The following is a 20,892-nucleotide window of genomic DNA, read 5'->3' as shown; positions in this document are numbered from 1 at the left end:
TTGTTGAGATTCTTCTAAAGGTTTTTACTTCATGAATATGAACATCTTGATTTACACAATACTAGAATTTCGGGCTTTAAATGCTAGGAAGCTAATCAAGGCTGAGAAGTATTCATCCATATCCAGAGACAAATCTTGGAATCAAAATTCAAAAGCCCCACCTCTGCAAAAGAGAGCTGTAAAAGAATTAGAAGCAAAAAAGTTGACAATACTAGCAAAAGCAACAGCCCTCACGAGAAAATCGTTACACAGCCAAAACTTGGGGGAAAAGCTAGTGCATTCACTTGAAGTTTTTTCTTTTTAACCTCTCCGATGGGTCTTTGAAGTATTTCATAAGCTTCAATCTTTTAAGTCGTTGATCAAACTTAATAACATTTAAAACTCTTCCAGTTTTCCTCTTCCCATAAATGTGTTTAGTCCGTGTGAATCTCAGCGTACATTATCAATTGAGTCACTTCAATAGTTATAAGTAGTGCATTGAAGTTTAGTGGACATCCTTGATGTGAAGTTTGGAGGGTTTAATTAGATTTATACTGCATACGACTTTGTTTTAATTATTAGCAATAATATTAATTTTTATTTTACCAAAACCTACTCAGAGGACATATAAAGTGAAAGAAGCTTCTTGACTCGTTTCATCTCTCACGACAACAAGGTGCTCTCAGGTCGGACAATAATCTTAAACATATGAAGAAACAAATTTTAACCATTATTTATTGCATGAATGTGGTTACAGAATTAAAATTACCTCAAGTCCATTACTTAAAGTTTAATTATTTAACAAATATTTGTAATCTAAATGTCAAGGTTTGGCAGTCTTACACTATTCTCCTTTGAATTATGATAAAATGAAATTCTATAAATAATGAAATGATAAAGTGAGTTTGATTAAAAATATACTTCTGTATGGGTTTACTATCAATGGAAGCTGCTTGATATTGACATATATAGAGTGATTGAAAGCACCAAGGAGAACATTCTCCCACCATAATCCACTGAACTGATTTGGCATGTGTATTATTTTTTCAACTGGTTGAGTGTTTTTTTTCTCAGTACAAGTAAGTTCCATGCAGAAATCAAAATCAAATAGCTTCTAAGTCTAACCATGACCAATTTGCGATCCAGGACATGTTTAATTTCTATTTTGAAAACAATTTTTTATTTTCAAAAATAAAAAACACTTGTTTGATAAAAGTAGTTTTTGAAAACTGTTGTAAATTTAATACTTTTTTTAGTTTTTAAATTAAAAGACTAGAACAGCTCTAAATTATTTATATTTCCTACTTTTAGTTGTTTTGATTTTCTACTTTATTCTCTCAAATTTTATTTTTTTAAAATTAATTTATAAAATATTTTTTTAAAAACAAAAACACAAATAATTTATAATTTTTTAATTAAAGCAACTCTCTCAAAGATCTTATATATGTAAAAAGAAAAAGAACATTTCAATTAAATTCATATACAAGTACATGTGCTTTTATTTATTTGTTCATTAATTATTATAATGGAACATCCTTCCCTGATTCAAGTTTGTCATGGAACTACAACTACCTTACAAGAAGGTCCCAAGCCCCATAAACAATGGATATCATCACATGACTCCTTTATCTAGTTCTATGAGGTTGTGTCTGAAACTTTTGGAGCCTTAGGCAAAATGGAGGAATTTAGTGTAATATATATAAATTATTAAAAGGCATATCATTTTTCTATTTTTTTAACAGTAAAGTTATTTATCAAACTTTTATAATAAGCAATTATAATATTTCTTTATCAATAAATATGGTTAACTATTTAATAAATCTTTTAGCATTGTTTATCTAAAATAAGATGAGAATTGAGAAAGAAATACACGCAGTCACAGAGTATAAATTTTTTATTTACATTATCATTTAATCATAAATTATTATTATTATTATTTGTGATAAGTTTATCAATTTTAACAATAATTACATCCTAAGAGTCGTTCTAAAACTGATTTATAATTAATTGGTTGAAAGTATAAAATCCTTTACACTTATGGTATAGATCCATTAAACTCAAATAAGATTTAAGTGGTTTTATTTTTTATTTTTTTATAATCTTGATTTTTACATGTATTATCAGTAATATTCTATAAACAAATAGCAGATACATTTAGAAACGAAACTAACCATTTTATATAATTTAGATATTTTATTAAAGTAGTATTAGTTTTTTACATTAAAACTTCTCTCCGTACGTTTTATTTAAAAAATAAATCAAAATCATCAATAACAAAATGTGTACTAAATTTTAAATTAATCAACAATGAAAAATATTCATTAATTAATATTGAATAGTTTATTAATAATTAACAAGAGAGAAATCTAACTTGTGAGTTACAAGAGTCTGTCTTCCATAACTCCCTACATTCCGTCATTAAATATATATTAATATTACTGCACATTTCACTATTTGTGACTTCACTTCAATTAAAACTCAAAGATCATTGATCCTTTTCTTTTTTAAAATATATGTAATCGACATTCTTCTAATCTATTATTTCTTTCTTAGATTTTCTTTTATAATTGAATGAAACAATAATTAGTTGAAATTGTGGGCCCAATGCAGTTGCCTTGCCTTAACCGCCCACCTGTATAGACTGCTACTACTAATTTAATGAACTTGAACTTGAAATGAACTCAAATTGAACTTGAAATGAACTTAAAGAACCGAAATCCATGTTTCATAATTTTTATGAAGTCGATTCACAGTTAAATATTAACATAATTTGATTTTTTTGTTGTTTTAAATGGACAACACATAAACAGTGTGAAAACACAGAGAAGTCATATCCCTTAAGTGGGAAAACTAATACTAACAATCTCCAAACCTCTTCTGCTCCTCCAATCAAAACTCTACTGTTTCTCTCTGTTCTATCTCTTCACCTCTCTCTTCCTTGCTCTTTACGTCATTTCCTCTCAATCCAAATGCCTCTTCAGATCAACCCTTTACGATCCAATTCAACCTTCTTCTTCTCTCTTTTCTTATCCTTCTTCCTATGGACAGCACAAGTATGCCATCTCAACCACACGTTCTACCTGCTCTTCCCCTGTAAATTTTTCAGGTGCTATTGACTAGGCTTGTTTATGATCCCACATAAAGTTGGTGACTTTTATTTGTTTTTAGGATAAAGATCGTGTCTTTTGGTTAAAGGGTGTTGGTTTTTGTATTCAGATTACTGGGATGTTTTGAAGGAGATTCAGAATTTTTGCAAATTTTCGACGAGGACTGTGAGGTGCATGCAGGGAAATGCTGATAGTTTCGGTGGGAATCTCAGCACCCATTTAAGGTTTTTTCATTTTGATCACCAAAACGATAGCAGTGAAGTGCCATGTGGGTTCTTAAATAAATTTCCAATTAGTGATTATGGTCAGTTCCTCTCTCCCCCTCCTTTTTCTTTGTGTGCGCGTGAGTGAAATGATAGAGATTCTTGAAGACATCTAAATTAATATTCATGTAATGTACGTAATAAATATTGAAATTATATATTGATTTTTCTAATTAGTCCTTTTATCGCATTGTGGTGTTCACAAGTATATCACTCTGGATGCAGATCGAATATGCATGGAAAAGTGTGAAAGTGTAGTTGTAGTTTCAGCAATATTCAATGACCACGACAAGATCCGGCAACCTAGGGGCCTTGGGTCCCAAACACTACAAAATGTTTGTTTCTTCATGTTCATAGATGATATTACACTCAAAGGACTTGAATACCTTGGGTTAATTTCAACAAAATCCAGAGAATACAAGATAGGAGTGTGGAGGATTGTGAAGGTTTCAAAAGAGGATTTGTATCAGAACCCAGCAATGAATGGGGTTATACCAAAATATTTATTCCATAGGCTATTCCCATATTCCCCAATTCAGTATTTGGATAGATGCAAAGTTGCAACTAATGGTTGATCCACTGTTGCTCATTCAGTCACTTGGTATATCTCAGAATGCAGACATGGCTATATCAAAGCACCCATATTTTGTTCATACCATGGAAGAAGCCATCGCAACAGCACGGTGGAAGAAATGGTGGGATGTGAATGCCTTGAAGATGCAAATGGAGACCTACTGTGAAAATGGATTGCAACCATGGAGTCCCACCAAGCTGCCCTATGCCTCGGGTAGCTGCATTTTATTTTGGCTGCAAGTCCCTCTAAATGAGTTAATTTTGTGGACAACTGCTTAATGATGTTGTTGACCAATAAGAAATTATAGATATTAATTTCAAAATGATTATTATAAAAGTCATCAATGTTATCATACTGATAATTTGTGATTAAATAATAATATAAAAATTATTTACACTCACATTGCATAAACTATGTAGGGAACGCTTGTTTTACCGTTTCATTCCCTGGGCACGTGTTCCAAAACACTGTTTTGTTGTAGCTTCTCCCCTGAAAGTCCGTTTGGGGGTGTTCAAACAAACACACACTTGGTCGTTAAACTATTTGTCAGGATAATTAAGTCTAATCCAACCCAAATTTACATAGCCTATAGTGACATGAACTTTAGAACAAGGTCTTTTACCATTTATGATTGACTTTCTTTGCACTTTTGCAATTATGTTTGGAACCTTGGTCTAAATTATTAATAAGGAACCATGTATAATTGCAGATGTGCCAGACAGTGCACTGACCCTGAGGAAGCATGAACTGAGCAGTGATTTGTTCTCCTGTCTTATATTCAATGAGTTGGAGGCTTTTAACCCAAGAGACCAATTGGCTTTTGCATTTGTCAGAGACCACATGAAACCCAAGCTGAAGCTGAACATCTACGAGGTTGAAGTTTTTGAACAAGTGACAATGGAGTACAGGCACAATCTGAAACCAAGTGATTTGTACATAGCCAAGAAATTGTCCATGACAAGAAAAACTGTAAGGGCAGAACCAGATTTGTTGTATGAAAATGGAAGCTGTTGCAGCAGGTGCCACCATTATCTTACCACCATGTGGGGTGATTCTCATCAATAGTGCCCCAAAAGCAAAGAAAGAATAACTATCATATAAAGGAGGTCAAAAAAGCAAATCAAAGAAAAAATAGAACATCATAATTGGATTTGTCTTTCAACAAAATGTCAAGAAAAATAATAAAGGAAAAGATAGATTCTTCAATTAAGTATTGACAAAAAAATAATAATTTCAAATATCTTTTAAAGAGAAGCATAATTTGTCCAAATAATGAGGGGTGAACACAACTTTAGATTAACTTAATTTAATAGTCTATTTATTATACTTTAACATTTAATCGAAATTAATAATTTAATTAAAATCACCCACATTAAATAATAATTGAAGCCTCTCAATACGACACGAAAAAAATCCAAAACCAAGAAATAAGTCAATGTGCCACGTAAGTTGAAACATATTTTGTTAGACAAAAACGAGTTATACCCATTTCATCTGTATCATTTGATTAAAGTATATACAATTTATATCGAAAATCCTGCATCCAGTCTCATTTTTACTACGTCAACAGCTTTTGAAATTTACAGGCAACTAACAATTTTATTGGAATAGTACAGCTCATCTTGCTTGATGGCATTTCCCAAAATTACTTGTGGGATTGAAAATTGATTCTGGAACTAAAAACTCAACGACTTAGTACTTTCAACAATCGAGTAAGAAAACATAATATCTGAATCGGATTAAGGTGTAAAAATCCAAGTCATGCAAACTATATACGATACAATAGTACAGAAAGGGGTATTTAAACTGTTGCAGGGTCGTTGATCACACCCAAGAAATCATCTTTTATGGTACCTATGCAGAACTGCAAAAAAAAAAAAAAAAAACATTATATCAGATAAATGAGATCGAAAAAACATTGAAATATAAAAGCGTACACATTCAATATCAAAGGCAAAAGTGCTTTGTATCTCTGTACTTGTCATTTTAAAAACTGAGCAATGGCAAAGTTTATATCTATAGCCCTACAACCGAAGAGAAGGGAAACATAGGCTAAGCACGGGCAGGAGTATTAAAACTTTATTAGCATACCACCTAGTATCATATGCTTGCTAAAACTGATATTAGGCTACATGGCCATCAGCATCATGAGTTCTTTCAAGACATTCACACATGTCATACAAGATAACCATGGTAAGAACAATACAGCCTAAACTTATCTGTGCCCCTTTTGTCAACAACATGATGAAACTGTGGGACATATTTTTTTTGCTTGCGAAAGGACTTGCAAGATATGGTGGGAATGCTTTAATTGGATAGGGACCTCATCTGTTTTGCCAGAGACACCTGTTAAGAATCTGATACAACATGATTTTTATAGTAACAATTTGGTACAGTGAGTGGTGGAGGGTCATCTGGGCTGCTGTCACTTGGAACATCTGGAAGCACTGGAATGGGTGTGTTTTTAATGGTGCAGAGTTTGACAGAGACAACATCATGAGGGATGTGATTTTCTTCTCCTGGTCATGGCTAAAAGGTTGGATAAAGGCATTAGTTGTTCTTTCCAGCAATGGTCATCAAATGTAGCAGCTTGTATTATCACAAAAGCTATGTAATAGGGACAATAATTAAGAATACTTGTTCAAGCAAAGTGGAACGGCAATGGCATACATCTACTGCACGCTTCGAGTATTGTGTCTGTGCTGGTTTCTTATTGTGTTTGTGCTGTGGAATTAATTGTTGAGTGGGCTATGTGGGTTCTAATTGCCAATGGCTTTTGTTTCTATGAATCATGTAGGTCCAGGATCTTAAGGTATGCTTCATCTTGTTGAAGTATATTATAAGATAATGAAGATTACCAACTTATGTACTATTCTGCACTACTTGTGCTTATTAATAATATTGTTTTTGCCAACCAGAAAAAAAAAAAAAAAAAAAAAAAAACAGTCAACATGCAACATCAACAAGGTGGTAAAAATGTTATCAATCTCATAGTATGCAGTAACTGGAGAATTTGTGATCATAGTTTTCTCCCAACGTTCAAGTGTTTATAATAAAGTAAAGCTGCAGCATGGAGTAGTAATGATTCTGGCATACCACAAACATGGGTGTAAATTTATAACTCCCTTATGGTAGCTAGTAACTTTGCTTGGTAGTAACCTTTAACATACCATGTTGATAACTTTGGAAATGGGTTAAGTTTAAATAGTGACAAGAGTTACCAACACAGTAAATTTCTAGCAATCGGAGCATAAACTAGCATTCCAGAAATGTAAACCAATTTTCATGATATTCACAAAAACTACTGCTAAGACAGTGATCATGAGCTATACAATAAAATTAACAAAAACTAACAGGCTCATTTCAGAGGCAATAGTAACAGTGAAGAAATTTGCAGGGAAACAAAAGCTGTATATATCTAATAGAGCTAAAAATTGCTATCCAATTATTAATTTAAATTTCTTAAAGCAGAATTTAGCATAAAGCTGATGGAGCTTAACTAAACAGCATTCAACAAAATGAAGTAAAAGGCATAATATATATAGGCATACAATTTCTGTAGCATCCACTCGAGTCCCAATTATCTTTAGTCTCACTTCACTATCTTTTTGAATCTTAACCTGCAAAAGACAAATTGATTAATACCAAAAACATAACCCATAATCATCAAATAAAACATGACAACAGACCAAAAATAGAAAACACAATTTGCTATCTTCTTTTTCATTGATGAAGTTATAAATGATACATACTGATCCATCTGATGTAGTGTAATTTGGCATGTCTCCAGACTGGAACTCCATATCATCCGGAATCAACTAAGAGGAGAAAAAAAGGTCTTAACAAACAAATATATATAAAAAAACTACACCTACATTTTGAAACTTTTCAGTTGCAAAGTAATGACATAATCTAACTTAATGAGGGAAAAAAAACAGAAAATAATCCTTCTGATTCAAAGCATTGCAGATATCATAAGGGAAACTTTTAATGGTTTGAGATGGCTTGCATCAGTTGCATGCCACCGGTCACCACAGTATAAACTGACACAGTTACCAGCAATTAATATATAAAAAGATGAAGGCAAACTTGGGGAATCTAAGCTCTCACTACAATTTAAAGTTTGCAAATTAGCCCTTTTGATTCCTTAGCAAGAACCAGTCAAAACCATTCTCATAGACTCTGATATGAAGACCTCTAGAGTATGCAAATTGAAAGCAAGATGTTCAAATAGTGTTGGAAAGCCACCTTAATTGCTGATTATTGTGGCTATTGGAATGTAATGCAAGTTTTTTGCTGATTATTGTGGCTATTGGAAAGCTGCCAAAAACTTGCATTGCATTCCAATAGTGACAATAATCAGCCAAAAACATAATTTTAGCTTTCAAAATCAAAAACTTGCACGGCATTCCAATTTCCAATGACTGGAATAATAAAGGACACCATTTTAGAGTTCAAAATGAGGAACAAAAGTAACAACCTTTCAATATAACATGTAGATAATAGAGACCATTTCTTAAAGATTATAAAAGACAAAAGCTTACATGGTTTGAAACAAAGATTTGGACAGGTCCAGCTTCAGCAAAAAATCCCATCTGTACAAACAGAACCCAAATGTCATAAACCACAATCTCCACAAACTATAGTTACACAGTTTGATTACTCTAAACTAAAAAGAAAGGGAACTGTATAAAACCTTGTTCACCATAGTAACAACTGCTTCCAAGATCTCTCCCTTAAACGGTCTGAAGACAACACATTGGTACTTAACTGGAAATGTCACAAACCCTGTTCCATCACGAATTAGCCCTTTCCCTATGTTCTCTATCCCTGTAACTGCCACCACAAATCCATGTCGGCCACTGCAGAGTGGTTGAAAATCCAAACGTTACATTACATTCAAGGTCCAAACCAGTCCCTTAAAGACAAATGCTTTTCTGTTCTCTGACCTAAATTATATTTATACCATCATTGTTGAATCGCATCGCAAGTTACTGTTATTAACATGATGTTATTGAAAGGAGCTTAAGGGGGAATCACCTGCAAGTGCCTTCCACGTCTTTCATAAGCTTGGAAACGAGATTATCGCGAAGGTTACGACCAAAGTAGCGTGGATGAAGCTGCATATTTCGCTCCAGTACTATGTGGAAAAACATTTTCGTGTTTCTCCTTTTCCGTCCCTAATTGCCCAACCTGGACAGTCACTCCTGGACAAAAAATACAAAATAAGAAAAGATTAAGAGAATACAATTAGAAAAATTCAAATGCTAATATTGGAATGGGAAATACTGCAACCCTAATTTTGATTAAAAATAAAATATTGCCGCATACAATTACACGAATGAGAACCAACAGATGGAAGACTATGTTCAGTATTCCTGAATACAGTTCCAAACAGATATTGTTACACTAAATGCCAGCAAGCTAGGACAACGGGTGGAGTTGGTGATGCAAAAGGAAAAGTGCGTGAATGTGTTAGAGCAAGTACCACGTCACACAATAGTGTTATTCAATCAGGTAGTGGGTGTGATTGTGAGGGTTTTCAATTGAAGAATTTGAGGCAACAAACAAGCATTAAAATTAAAACTGAAAAGGATTCGATGTTCAATCCCGAAATCCATTTGCTGGCTTTGAGAATTAAACGCGGTTAGGTTAAAGGAAAACAAAACTGAAAGCAAAAAAAGAGCGTAAGAAAGGGAAACGCAGAATGGCGAGAGAATATGAAAAATCGAAGGAGTTGAGCAACCTCTGTCTTTACCTTTTTTCTCTTCGAATATGATAACTTTGGAGAAGATGGTGGCACGGCAACCAGAGTGCTGTTCTTCGATGTCTCGTGCAACAACATTTTCTTCCTTTATTTAAGGAACAACGACGTCGTTCGTTATTTTTACAAAATAAAACCTAGTTGAAAGACATTTATATATTATTTTACATGTTTCTGCTTATCAAACAAGTCAGGATGGCCGAGTGGTCTAAGGCGCCAGACTCAAGTTCTGGTCTTCGTGAGAAGGCGTGGGTTCAAATCCCACTTCTGACATATTTTCTATTATTTTTAAGATTTTCTAACGCTCGTAATCTTTTTTTTTATTATGAAATAAAATACCAACCAACCATATTCATACTCGACTTTATTAATATATTATTATTTAATTTTATTCTTTTCTAAACTTATCTAAAAAATATTTTACAAAAATTAAAGAAACAATATTAGTTCAGGATTTTAGGTTCCAAAATTATAACAAAAAGTTGGTAACAATTAAAAAAATAAAGTATAAGATTGGACGGGAAACAAAATTATTCAAAAGGTGACATGTGTCTTTTGAAGATATTATTTCATTAAAGAACATACATCCTCTCCGGTTATAAAGATTATAGTGTCCGATTGGATAAATCTCACCCACCAATTGCATGATTTTATATTTTTATATGTTAAAATTATTAAATTAAATATTAAAATAAAGGAAGTGTTAAGATTTTATCCCTTTTTAAAAAACTAGGGCAGAATAAGAAAATAAAAACATTAACAATGATTCGTGTAAAAGTATTTGGAACTTGAAAGTGTAGTATAAAAGAGAGAAATATATATATATATATATATATATATATATATATATATATATATATATATATATATATATATATATATATAATTGTTAAGGGTTTGAAATGAATTTTTAGTTTTTATGGGTGTAGATTCAATTTTTTTAATATCATTTTTTTCACTTGGTGGATTACTATTCTTGAGAGATCTATTGATGTGTAGAGACTAATTGAGTAATTATAATTGGATATAATTACTTATTGTTTCACCTTGTGTAATAATCCTCTAAGTGAATTTGTTAATAGACTCAACCTGACATTGATATCATGTCTGATAATATTGGAAGTGTCTTTCTATTTTATCATTTTTAATCAATGAAAAAAATTATAGTTTTGAGTTGAATTTTTATTCTCAAATTTTCTTTATTAGTGAACAGTATATAAATACTCTAAATTTTTTAAGAATGACTTGAGTTTAATTCTCATAAATATAACTAAGTCCGATCAAAAATTAAAAATACCTTATAGTATCATTGGAAAGTCCAAAAACTCTAATTGCTAGGGGCTTATCTATGTGTTATGGACAGGTGTGTTAGTTGAAGGGTGTGCTTCATCTGTGCTTTTCATTAGTCTAGAACCAGTTACTAACCCTGGAACAAGTGTAGACCCTTTTGTACTGCTTGGGTTGGTTTGCACAACTTTTGCAAACTTAATCCTTTTATTAATATAATCTTTTGCAGTTACAAAAAAGTGGTTAAAAAAATAGTCTTCGATAATTTTATAAAAGGCATGTCTTTTCCGAATCTAAACTTAAATTAGATTCATTACGGGTCAATTTGTAAAACCCATGATTGTTTCAACAATTTGTTCTTAGCTTTCTGAATGAAATTTCTTAAAAACTATAATATAAATGAACTTTTATCATGCAAGTTTATGAAAAGAGGAAAAATAGAAATGCGAGAAAAATTTATATTTAGGTTGGTGGTTAGCAATAAAATAAAATAAAATAAAATTAAAGATAATATATTAATAACCATTAATTATCGTTATTTGAATTTTTAATGTTCCTTTTTTATTTTATACATTAAATTTTCTTTTCGTCAATAGTCAAGGAAGGATTCGATCTAAATTCCAAATAAATTCTTAATTTTTCTTTATTAAATTAACCCCTCAAAAAGAATAAAAATAAATAAAATGATGATATAAAAAAACAAGAGTTTAATTTTTATGTATCATCACTATAAATATTTTTATACTGTAAATTTATCTTAAATCTAACTTTTAAAAGTGGTTATAATAAAAATTAAAAACGATTAAATGTGTAATTAAATAACTAATAATTTTGGAAATGATTTTACATTTTAATGTTTATATAATGCTGACAAGTCATTAACGGGAGCAAGCTTAGCAATTATGATAAATGGTATAAAAAAACTAAACATTGCGGTGAGCGTGGATCGAACACGCGACCTTCAGATCTTCAGTCTGACGCTCTCCCAACTGAGCTATCCCCGCTTGATGTTTGTTACAGTTCATACAATTATATTTATTGATTATGTTTCAAGTTTCAACATCACATGCACCCTTTAACCGTTTGAACATTATCTAAAGGTAGAAATAGGAAAAACAAAATCATATAAATGAGCTGAGGATTAGAAATTTGGAATGATTAAAAGGGCAGGTGTAAGAGGGGGACACTTGTTAGGGGTAACAAAACTGGACGGTGGCTTAGGATATCGTATCATTGAAGGTTCGATAAATAACTATGCACTGTAACATGGACACCCATCTTTGTGTTTCTCAACAATTTCATAGTTGGCCGTTGTGCCTACCATTATTTTTCTTATTTTGCTTTTTATGGAACAAGCTCGAATGTGTGAATGCTCAAAACAAGTTATAACCACAAGAGAATGATGAGAAGTTTGATTTTTCCAAGGAAATATGTATATTAATAATTAATTTTAATAGTTCAAGGCTCAAGCACAGACAAAAAAAGTGCATTACAAACTTTTCATAAAAATTAATGCGTAAAATTGATTTACCTCTACCATGTTACCCGTAGTAACAAAAAAGAAATTGAGACATTGATATCTTGGTTCGTGAACCTTTTGTAAGACTACCCTTTTGGATTTAACTTTTAATTTCCTTTGCCATAAAATTGTTTATAGATACGAAACAAAAAAGGGACAAGCTTCAGAGGTAAATTGACATGTTTTGCTTTCCATATTGTTGTATTTTCTGCATAAAATATGTAAATAACCAATCTATCTTTCTTATTCTTAAATAGATAAATAGAATAGGATAGCCCCTCTGAATCATCATTAATTTAAGCGCTGGTATAATATTATAGGCTGCTTCAGATGAAAGTATTCATGATTGCTATAAGTCGTGAATATGTGAAGGAAGTAGATAAACAACACCTACATATATAGGCTTTCGTTTGAAGTATTGCGATTGTCACCCCCTAAAGACATATGCATCAATACATACATTGTAATATATTCCAAAATCATACTTAATTTTCAATGGAAATTTAAAATTCACAAACTGCTCCCACAATTGTCTATACATTCTGTGGTCAGTATCCACACGCACACTTATAATATTCGTAATACATGTGAAAGAATAAGCATAAAAAAAAAGAAATGAAAAGAAATAACATACACAATCAAACTTCACCTTTTGATGAATGCACTCTATCAACCAACCTTTCATAAAATCCACCTCCCACTTGCATAAAGTGCAGGCACCAAAAACTAAAGTGAAAACAAGCTCTAAAAAATGTAATCTAAAGACAGAGATTAATCAAACAAATTCTCAAGTGCATTTCTCTTTCTTCCACATGCAACTGGCAACAACTCCTTTTGGGTTTGGCTTTGAGGAATATCTTGGTTAGATGACACAATTGACGACTCACTTCCAATAATCACTCCTTGCTTTTTCATATATTCCAATTTGTCTTGCAAGAGGTAAACTAATCCAATGAAAGAGACTTCCACAGTGAAAAGGATAGTCCAAAGTGTTGTGCTTTTTAAGGTTCTCTTATGGTAGGCTTTTAATCCAGTGTAAATATTGATGATCCCCACAAGAGAAACTATTGTCCCTAGTATCCAATGTAGTAAGTACCAATAACTTCTCTCCTTCTTTCCCCTGAAAATTCAATTAGAAACTATAGAACATTAATTAAGATTAAAACAAGTATAAAGCATCATGCATCAAGTGCAAATTAAAATACATTCAGAAATACATAGAAATTGGGTGCTGCTAATAATGGACAAAGTTTGTTGTATGGTTTGGATTAATTAGCAGATTTGTAAAACTTAGTGAAAGTATTGATGAATTAATGAACCTGTGTGGTCTGAAAAATCCAATCAAGCCTTGCACCAATATAGCACCATAAAGTGCTAGGCCTAGTTTTTGATGGCTGTTATCAAATGAATTCTCAAACTTCTTCAGGGACATAGCAGCTCCAACTGTGGCAAGAAGCACTGAAAGCATCTGTTAGATGAAATGTTAGATTGTGCACAGTGAAAGTAGAAAGGCAAAAAATCATATATACTGCATCAAAAGATATAAAACCTGTGGTCTAAAAGGGGGAGAAATTCATAAGAAAAAGCGCTGGCAACAATAAGGTAGAAAGGCAGTAGTAAGTCAGGTACATACAGCCTTCCAAAGAACAGAAAATTCAATGCTACTTTAAATTTATAATAACTCCTACTTAGTTAAGTTCAAATGATAATCATGATATTGTGGTTAATCAAAACAAGTTAACAACCTGTGGTCGAAAAGAAAATAGATCCTCAGGAAAAGTTTTGTACACTCCACTACTAAAGTTAAAGGAAGTTATGATTATGTTGTAAAACAAAGATCAAAACTTAATGATGACATGATGTAACTTTCAAGAAACATCCTATACTCTAGACTAGAGTCTACTTACGTAGATTACCACTACTCCTACTTTTTAAGTTTCTAACAACATAGTAATCAACGGTTCAGCATAATGAATGTTATGTCAGTATCCATTGACACTAGATGTGAGTATTAACAAACTCATACTTTTAACAACTTTTTATAAGTGATAGTAAATTTTATAGGAGATGAATTAACTGCTAAGTGGTAACGTGAGAGATGAGATGAGTAATATCAAATCAATCTTATGGTCAAAATTTGATGTGAGTAAAACCAATCTTGACTATTCACATAAGGTAAAAGGGTCAAGATTAATTAGCTTCACTCATGCTACTATACCTCTTGACATATGTATATAATGTGCATGCTAAAGTATACATAATTTTTACTAGAACAAATAGAAGAGATATACGACCTGAAAACCAACATGGAGATAGAAGAGAACTATACTCCTTCTGGATCCAGGTTCTGCTTTAATGGATCCTCTGATGATAAGTATGCCAAGAGGCATTAAAAACCCGGTTGAAGCCCACAGGAGCAATCCATGTACTGCAATATCAGATGTCTTCTGCTGATTTACCTTATACATTAAAAGGTAGTAGTTATTTATACAATTCATGTTTCCTAGTCCTTAATTTGTGATAATCAAATATTTCATTAGTTTATTACACAAGAAAATGAAAGAGAGATAAAATTAGGTAGTTATCTTTTCTGACTGCTTAAATAGTAAGGAACATTTCTGACTAAGAAGCAGATGAACATGAAAAAATTATACAGAAAACTACAAAGAAATTGGTATACCTTGTAAATTTTGTTATTAGTGCTTTTGTGACTACTAGAGTGATGTTCCTCCTCATAGGCCATGCAGTGACTGAATAGAAGAACAGAAGCATAAAATGAAGCCACAACAATGTAAATTGGTTTGCAAAGGATATGCATTCTCCCAACCCAACAAGATGGAAAATAAAACCAACAAATGGCTACCCTTAAGCTCTCTCACCTTCTTTCTCTCTCTATGAGTTTTGAAGCCAATGATGCTTTAGGATATGATTATTTTTTGGGATGGCTAAGGGAGCTTTTAAAAGTGTGGTGAAGGACTTGATATACTTTTTGTATAAAGAAGCTTTACAAAGGGATGAGATGTGCAATATGAATATACTAATTAGTTGAATGTAAATATTGGAAGCATTAAGAACTAAGAAGAATATAAAATGGAAAACTTGGGACGTATATTTTTCTCAATTTCAAACGTGGGGTTGCTTGACATTTGCGTACCATGTCATGGGCGAGTTGAAATTGTGAAACAAAGAGGTCAAAATCCTATGAATGCACTTGACTTGAGGACCTGCAACCGACATTTTTTAAAGGTAATAAAGTAGATAAAATTAAGAGACATCATCAATCTATGGCCACTGGATCTTATTTTCTTTTCTGAAAATAAGATATTCTCATAGTTAAAAATCATGCAACTAACTCTCGAAACATAGAGATCGCTGAAATTGGATTTATCTCTTCCAACAAAATCTTCTCCATACACACAAATAATACAGTCAGAGAATTGAATTCCTGTCAGCATATTTCAGGAACCCAACATCTACCAATTGCGCTTGACTTTGTTGGTAGCTAGTCATTGTATTCTTTACTTCAATTACTTGTTTGCTTCGATTTGTTCAGGTTCAATCCAAAATAAGCAAGGTGATTGATTGTCTAATCTAGTTTAAAATAATTTATATATGCTGCCAAATAGTCTTAGTTGTTTTTAGTTTTGTACACAGATAGTTATTAACCTGTGGGAGGGAGGGAGAAAGGACACAGAAGAAAAAAGAGCAGAGGAAGCTAACAACTGTTGGGACACAATACAATCATATAATTCACTTTTTCTTTTCCGGATTATGCCATGAGTAATTAGACTTCAATAAGGATCAACTCACACAACATAAATATTATTTAAAAATATGCTGTTTTTATCTTATTATTATATAATTTGGATTATTTTATTTTTGTTTTTTCACAATCCATTTATCATGTACTTTTTTTTTTGTCTCAAATTACTCCCCTTTTAAAGCAATAAATATATTTTAAGAAAATTATGAATTACATTGATTGTCATGATAAAATATATTTCAAGAATGACAGGTGTGTCTAAAGTAATTATATTTAAGTCAAATATAATTATCATGTTCAATAAAATTTTATTTTAAATATTTAATATAGTTATATATCTAAATTCAAATTTAATATCATTAATTAAACTGAAATAATCTCATTTCATAATGATTAAATTGATTAAGCTGCATACATAAGTACAACTGTAATACACCTAAATACAAGATAATTCACTTAAACAAAGGAAAATATAACCTAAGTAAACTAAAAGCATCCTATCTTAAAATAAACAAGCTTTGTTTTATGTAAGCTTTGTGTCCTGTGCCAAAGTAGTTTAGTCCATCTCAAACATTGTAAGTATAATCAACATTACAGTATCAGCTATGCATCTATCATTTATCATTTATCATTGTCAAAATTGTTAATCACATGAGCGTTGAAATGCTTTTACATGTATTCAACTCATCTTCACGATAACTTAGCCACATCGAAGAAAAGGCCACAACCTATACAACTCAAACTTCAATCAAAGTCAAACTCAGAGTTAATCTTAGACATCTCAAACATAACATGTTTATTTATTTGGTTTATTTTTTAAAAAATCAACAGAAAAACATTTTAGCCAAACGAAGGTCTAATGCAAAATTATAAAAGCAAATATATAATTAAGCAAAGCATATGATAATTTGCTCCTTTTAACTTACTTTTACACACACGGAGAGATGGAGATTAATTCCTTCACCTTTCAATATGAAATTTTGAAAAACTAAGTCTTATGAAATAATTCAAACTCGCTTTTTATTTTATGAGAAATATATATGATTTATTTAATAATAAAACATGTAAAAATATATATTATAAAGGTTTCTTTCAAAATGTCATACCTTGGTATCGTCATGACGGAGTAGAATAACAAGACACCAACATCCACTTAACAAAGTCTAATGATTATTGAACATGGCTAAATTTCACCAGAAAAACGCCCATGACCAATAAAAGTAATGATGGAACCATCTTTTGCAAAATAATATAAACCTCTCTTTTATAGGTTGGCTTTTGCAATGTTCATTTTTTTTTCCTTAAGAAGAAGAAAAAAAAAAGAATTAGGCCGAGACCAATATTTAAAAGTAATATTTTTTAAAAGTTAGCACTTAATTCCCTTAAATTAAAGTTGACACTTACAAGATATAGCGCCAGAGACATTCTGTTTCACTTTTGACCAAAACAACAAACAGACAATGTGTTTCTCCTCAGTACATTGATCTGTATTAAGGTCGTTATTCGGTCCACATGAGATTAGTCACTTTCAATCCATAAAAATTATCGAAATAATTTTTTTTACAGCAATAAAGACATTATATTTGACAGGAACATACTGACTGACTGTGCTATGCGTATGTATATATAAACCTAAACTTATTCGAAGGTACTTCTATAGAAAAACAAAAAGAAAAAAATAAATAAGTTCTTTTCATAACCTAAAATTAATTAATGCATAAACTAATTTATAAAAAATTTAAAATATTTTTTTAAAAGATCATTTTTAACTTATACATAAATTAGTTTTAACTTATAAATAAATTTTTTCTTCTTATTATTTTATTTTCTTATAAGTGTTTCCAAAAAACCTTATTCATACCATTATTTTTCAAGCAAAATAGTTCATTTCACATTTTTTGCGATACTTTAATAATTTAAACAAAATTTTGCACTGTTTCTTCGTTAGTTTGTGCTAACCTCACATATAGTGTTGCTTAGATCAGTGATGTCTTGATTAAAAGTTTGACTCAATGCATCCAAATTAATTCCAATGGGCAAATGCTTCGAGTGCCCAGGTTGTACCCGAAAACTTTTATTTCTGGCTTCTGGTGGTATATAAAACAGGGATTATATAACACTTAAAAGGAATAATACTCTGCATTTAAACTCTTTGTAAGTGGTAAGTTGTTAATCTTTGAATTTTAAAAAATGGATGAGAAGAAAAAAGTCATGTATTATAAAATAAAATAATTTTACTGTTATCTAATCGTAAAATATGATATATAATAAGATTATAATTTTTGCAATAATCATTTTATAAATCATTTTAACGATAATACGCGATTGAATAAAAATATAAAATTATTTTACATAATTTGTGATAAGAATAAGATACTATTAGGAAAAATCGCACTTAAAATAAAAAAGAAAAAAAAATATTTGTTTCTGTAATTTAGTTCTTAAAAATGGGATAATTTCATATTTTTAAAAACTAAATTATACAAAGATATATGCTCACGTACTAAAGATAAGCAACTTGTAACTTTCATAAACTAAATATTGGGGGTAAACTCAATTAAATTAAAATATATTATTTGAGAATAAATTATTCTCTTAATTAGACGACACAAGTAACAAAACAAGATCCTCCATTCTCCCCCGGCTGTGACCCAACCTTGCTGAATTACCACCTATCTCTTTGAGTCTTTGGACATGAAAAATGAGTACTCAACCCTACCCACATCATTGTGTAAGGCCTTAGCAATTGAGACAAATATAGCTTATGACATCCACACACTTAAGGTCCCGAAATACATTTTATAGCTTTTAATAAATCTTACATATATTACTTATTGTCAATATAAGTGGTTAAATAATACAATTAATTTTTTAAAAATAATTTTTTGTTGAGTAATTTTTTTAACTTTAAAATAATTGATTATCAATTTTTAATTTTATATCTAAGATATTACTATAATATTCTAATAATTACATTAATTACTTTTTTATGACTACTATATCAAAGCGTTCTTCTTCTTTTTTTCCTGAAAGCTTTCTTAAGTATCCAATATTTTAATTTGTCTCTTTCTATTTGCATACTAAATCAAACCAACTAATCCCTAAACTAGTGGTTGGAGGGTTGGGCTAGATGCACAAGGAATTAGGTTGAATCTTCATTGTCGCCGTTGTATTAAAAAAGAAAATTAAAAATGTGTTTTTTTTTGTTAAAATTGAGGTGAAACAAGGATTTTTTTTAACTGAAACAAGATGATTTTTTTTTTATCATGTTTATTCTTGTTGTCCTATATATATTAAGAGAGTAAATACTATATGCACCAATAATTATTAATTTATTACAATCATCATGTATGTTAAATTTATTAATTTTGACAATAATTACCACAAAAATCAGTCTAAAATTCATTTTTAATTAATTGATATAATATAAATTTTACACAGAGAATATATACCTATTAAACTCTTATTAAAAAATACACATGTCATTCCTTTTGTTTAAAAAAATAGTGAGTAATTTTTATAATTTAATTACGTATATATTTTAATTTGAAATTTTTATTTTAAATATATATTTTAAAAACTATACATAAATTAATTATTATTTTTAATAATTGAATATATTTTAAAAATATCCAATTACTATAAGCTTACTATACGTGAATAACGTTGGTCTATTCTTAGAACCAAGTCGTTGTTGTGGCAGACCATTGAACATCTATTATCAATCAATAATTCTAACGAGTCGGACAAAGTTGGAATAATAATGGCAATCATTACACTGGCATTATTTTCAAAGATTTGGCATACATTCTTTTTTCTCTCCATATAATAACTTATAAGGTCGCCTAAAAAAACGTATAAGATGTGTAAGATTGGAACTTTTAAAAGCAGAAACAATGCCATATATATATATATATATATATATATATATATATATATATATATATATATACACACGGCATTAAATTTTCTGAATAGTTATGTTGATACAAGTTAAAAAAAGATCCTTGCGCAACATTTTTGTTTTTAATTTTTGAGGAAGGTTTATTCAATTAGAATTTGAAAATATTTAAAAATAAAATTGAGGCATTCATTCAAGATTTTTAAATAATAAAAATAAATCTTAAGATATTCAATCAAGACTATTATATATTTTTAAGAAATTTAATAAAATTTGTTGGTATTCAATTAAAAAAATCTACAACTTTAAAAAATCTTTTAATATTTAAAAATATATAAATTTTGATGAATTCTTTCATATGATGAATTTCAGAGTTTGTTGAATAAAAAATACAATTAAATAATCTCACTTAAACCCTTGAGATTTCATGAGATTTTTTTTTTCATGTAAATTGTCATGTTTTTTTTTCTCATTGCACATAACCTCTTGTCTTTTTGTTGACAATAGACATTTATAATTTTTTTTACTTTTTCAACCAATGGACAACATGTCCTTGAATGTGTGAAATGAGAGATTTTTCAAATTTTTTGAATTTGGAGCATCTTAATTACGCACTTATATATATGACTGAATGTGAATATATATAAACACGATAAATATATAATTTTAATGAACGTAAGAAGTTGACTATTCATGTATAAGTGGATAAATATAAATGAGGTTTGAAATAATTGT

General features: G+C 30.3%; 2 protein-coding genes, 2 non-coding genes and 1 pseudogene across 6 annotated transcripts; 2 read left to right on the top strand and 3 right to left on the bottom strand.

Annotated features, from left to right (window-relative positions):
• Nucleotides 1-2,719: 2,719 nt before the first annotated feature.
• LOC106799710 (probable hexosyltransferase MUCI70) lies at nucleotides 2,720-4,289 on the top strand (annotated as a pseudogene).
• Nucleotides 4,290-5,452: 1,163 nt separating this feature from the next.
• Nucleotides 5,453-9,756, bottom strand: RNA polymerase II (DNA-directed RNA polymerase II subunit RPB7). The gene is made up of 7 exons (NM_001250053.2): nucleotides 9,682-9,756; nucleotides 8,964-9,130; nucleotides 8,620-8,785; nucleotides 8,468-8,518; nucleotides 7,676-7,741; nucleotides 7,475-7,543; nucleotides 5,453-5,787 (listed from the first exon to the last, which is right to left on the bottom strand). Exons 2-7 carry the CDS (start codon nucleotides 9,077-9,079, stop codon nucleotides 5,725-5,727), a joined length of 531 nt encoding a protein of 176 aa, NP_001236982.1. The 5' UTR covers nucleotides 9,080-9,130; nucleotides 9,682-9,756; the 3' UTR covers nucleotides 5,453-5,724.
• Nucleotides 9,757-9,876: 120 nt separating this feature from the next.
• TRNAL-CAA (transfer RNA leucine (anticodon CAA)) lies at nucleotides 9,877-9,960 on the top strand. The gene has a single exon. It is a non-coding gene; the product is annotated as a tRNA-Leu (tRNA).
• Nucleotides 9,961-11,905: 1,945 nt separating this feature from the next.
• TRNAF-GAA (transfer RNA phenylalanine (anticodon GAA)) lies at nucleotides 11,906-11,978 on the bottom strand. Its single transcript has one exon. It is a non-coding gene; the product is annotated as a tRNA-Phe (tRNA).
• Nucleotides 11,979-12,950: 972 nt separating this feature from the next.
• LOC100812625 (cytochrome b561 domain-containing protein At4g18260) lies at nucleotides 12,951-16,048 on the bottom strand. 3 transcript variants are annotated; one of them, XM_006584971.4, is made up of 5 exons: nucleotides 15,648-16,048; nucleotides 15,174-15,243; nucleotides 14,788-14,952; nucleotides 13,813-13,961; nucleotides 12,951-13,613 (listed from the first exon to the last, which is right to left on the bottom strand). In XM_006584971.4, exons 1-5 carry the CDS (start codon nucleotides 15,728-15,730, stop codon nucleotides 13,265-13,267), a joined length of 816 nt encoding a protein of 271 aa, XP_006585034.1. In that variant the 5' UTR covers nucleotides 15,731-16,048; the 3' UTR covers nucleotides 12,951-13,264. The 3 variants fall into 3 exon arrangements, with proteins under 3 accessions (XP_006585034.1, XP_006585035.1, XP_003531096.1); XM_006584972.3 differs by lacking the exon at nucleotides 15,648-16,048 and adding an exon at nucleotides 15,373-15,608; XM_003531048.4 differs by lacking the exon at nucleotides 15,648-16,048 and having other exon boundaries at nucleotides 15,174-15,608.
• Nucleotides 16,049-20,892: the final 4,844 nt, after the last annotated feature.

The sequence above is a fragment of the Glycine max genome, chromosome 8 (genome assembly GCF_000004515.6).
Source record: "Glycine max cultivar Williams 82 chromosome 8, Glycine_max_v4.0, whole genome shotgun sequence".
Taxonomy (NCBI): Eukaryota; Viridiplantae; Streptophyta; class Magnoliopsida; order Fabales; family Fabaceae; genus Glycine; species Glycine max.
The sequence above is the reverse complement of the archived record's forward strand: the minus strand, read 5'-3'. Positions and strand labels throughout refer to the sequence as shown.

Coding starts and splice junctions, on each gene's coding strand:
- LOC100812625 (XM_006584971.4), bottom strand. CDS start 15,730: ATGTCGGTTGCAGGTCCTCAAGTCAAGTGCATTCATAGGATTTTGACC. Junction 13,962..14,787: donor ATCTCCATGTTGGTTTTCAG/GTCGTATATCTC, acceptor TTCATCTAACAG/ATGCTTTCAGTGCTTCTTGC. Junction 13,614..13,812: donor GGATTTTTCAGACCACACAG/GTTCATTAATTC, acceptor TTGAATTTTCAG/GGGAAAGAAGGAGAGAAGTT.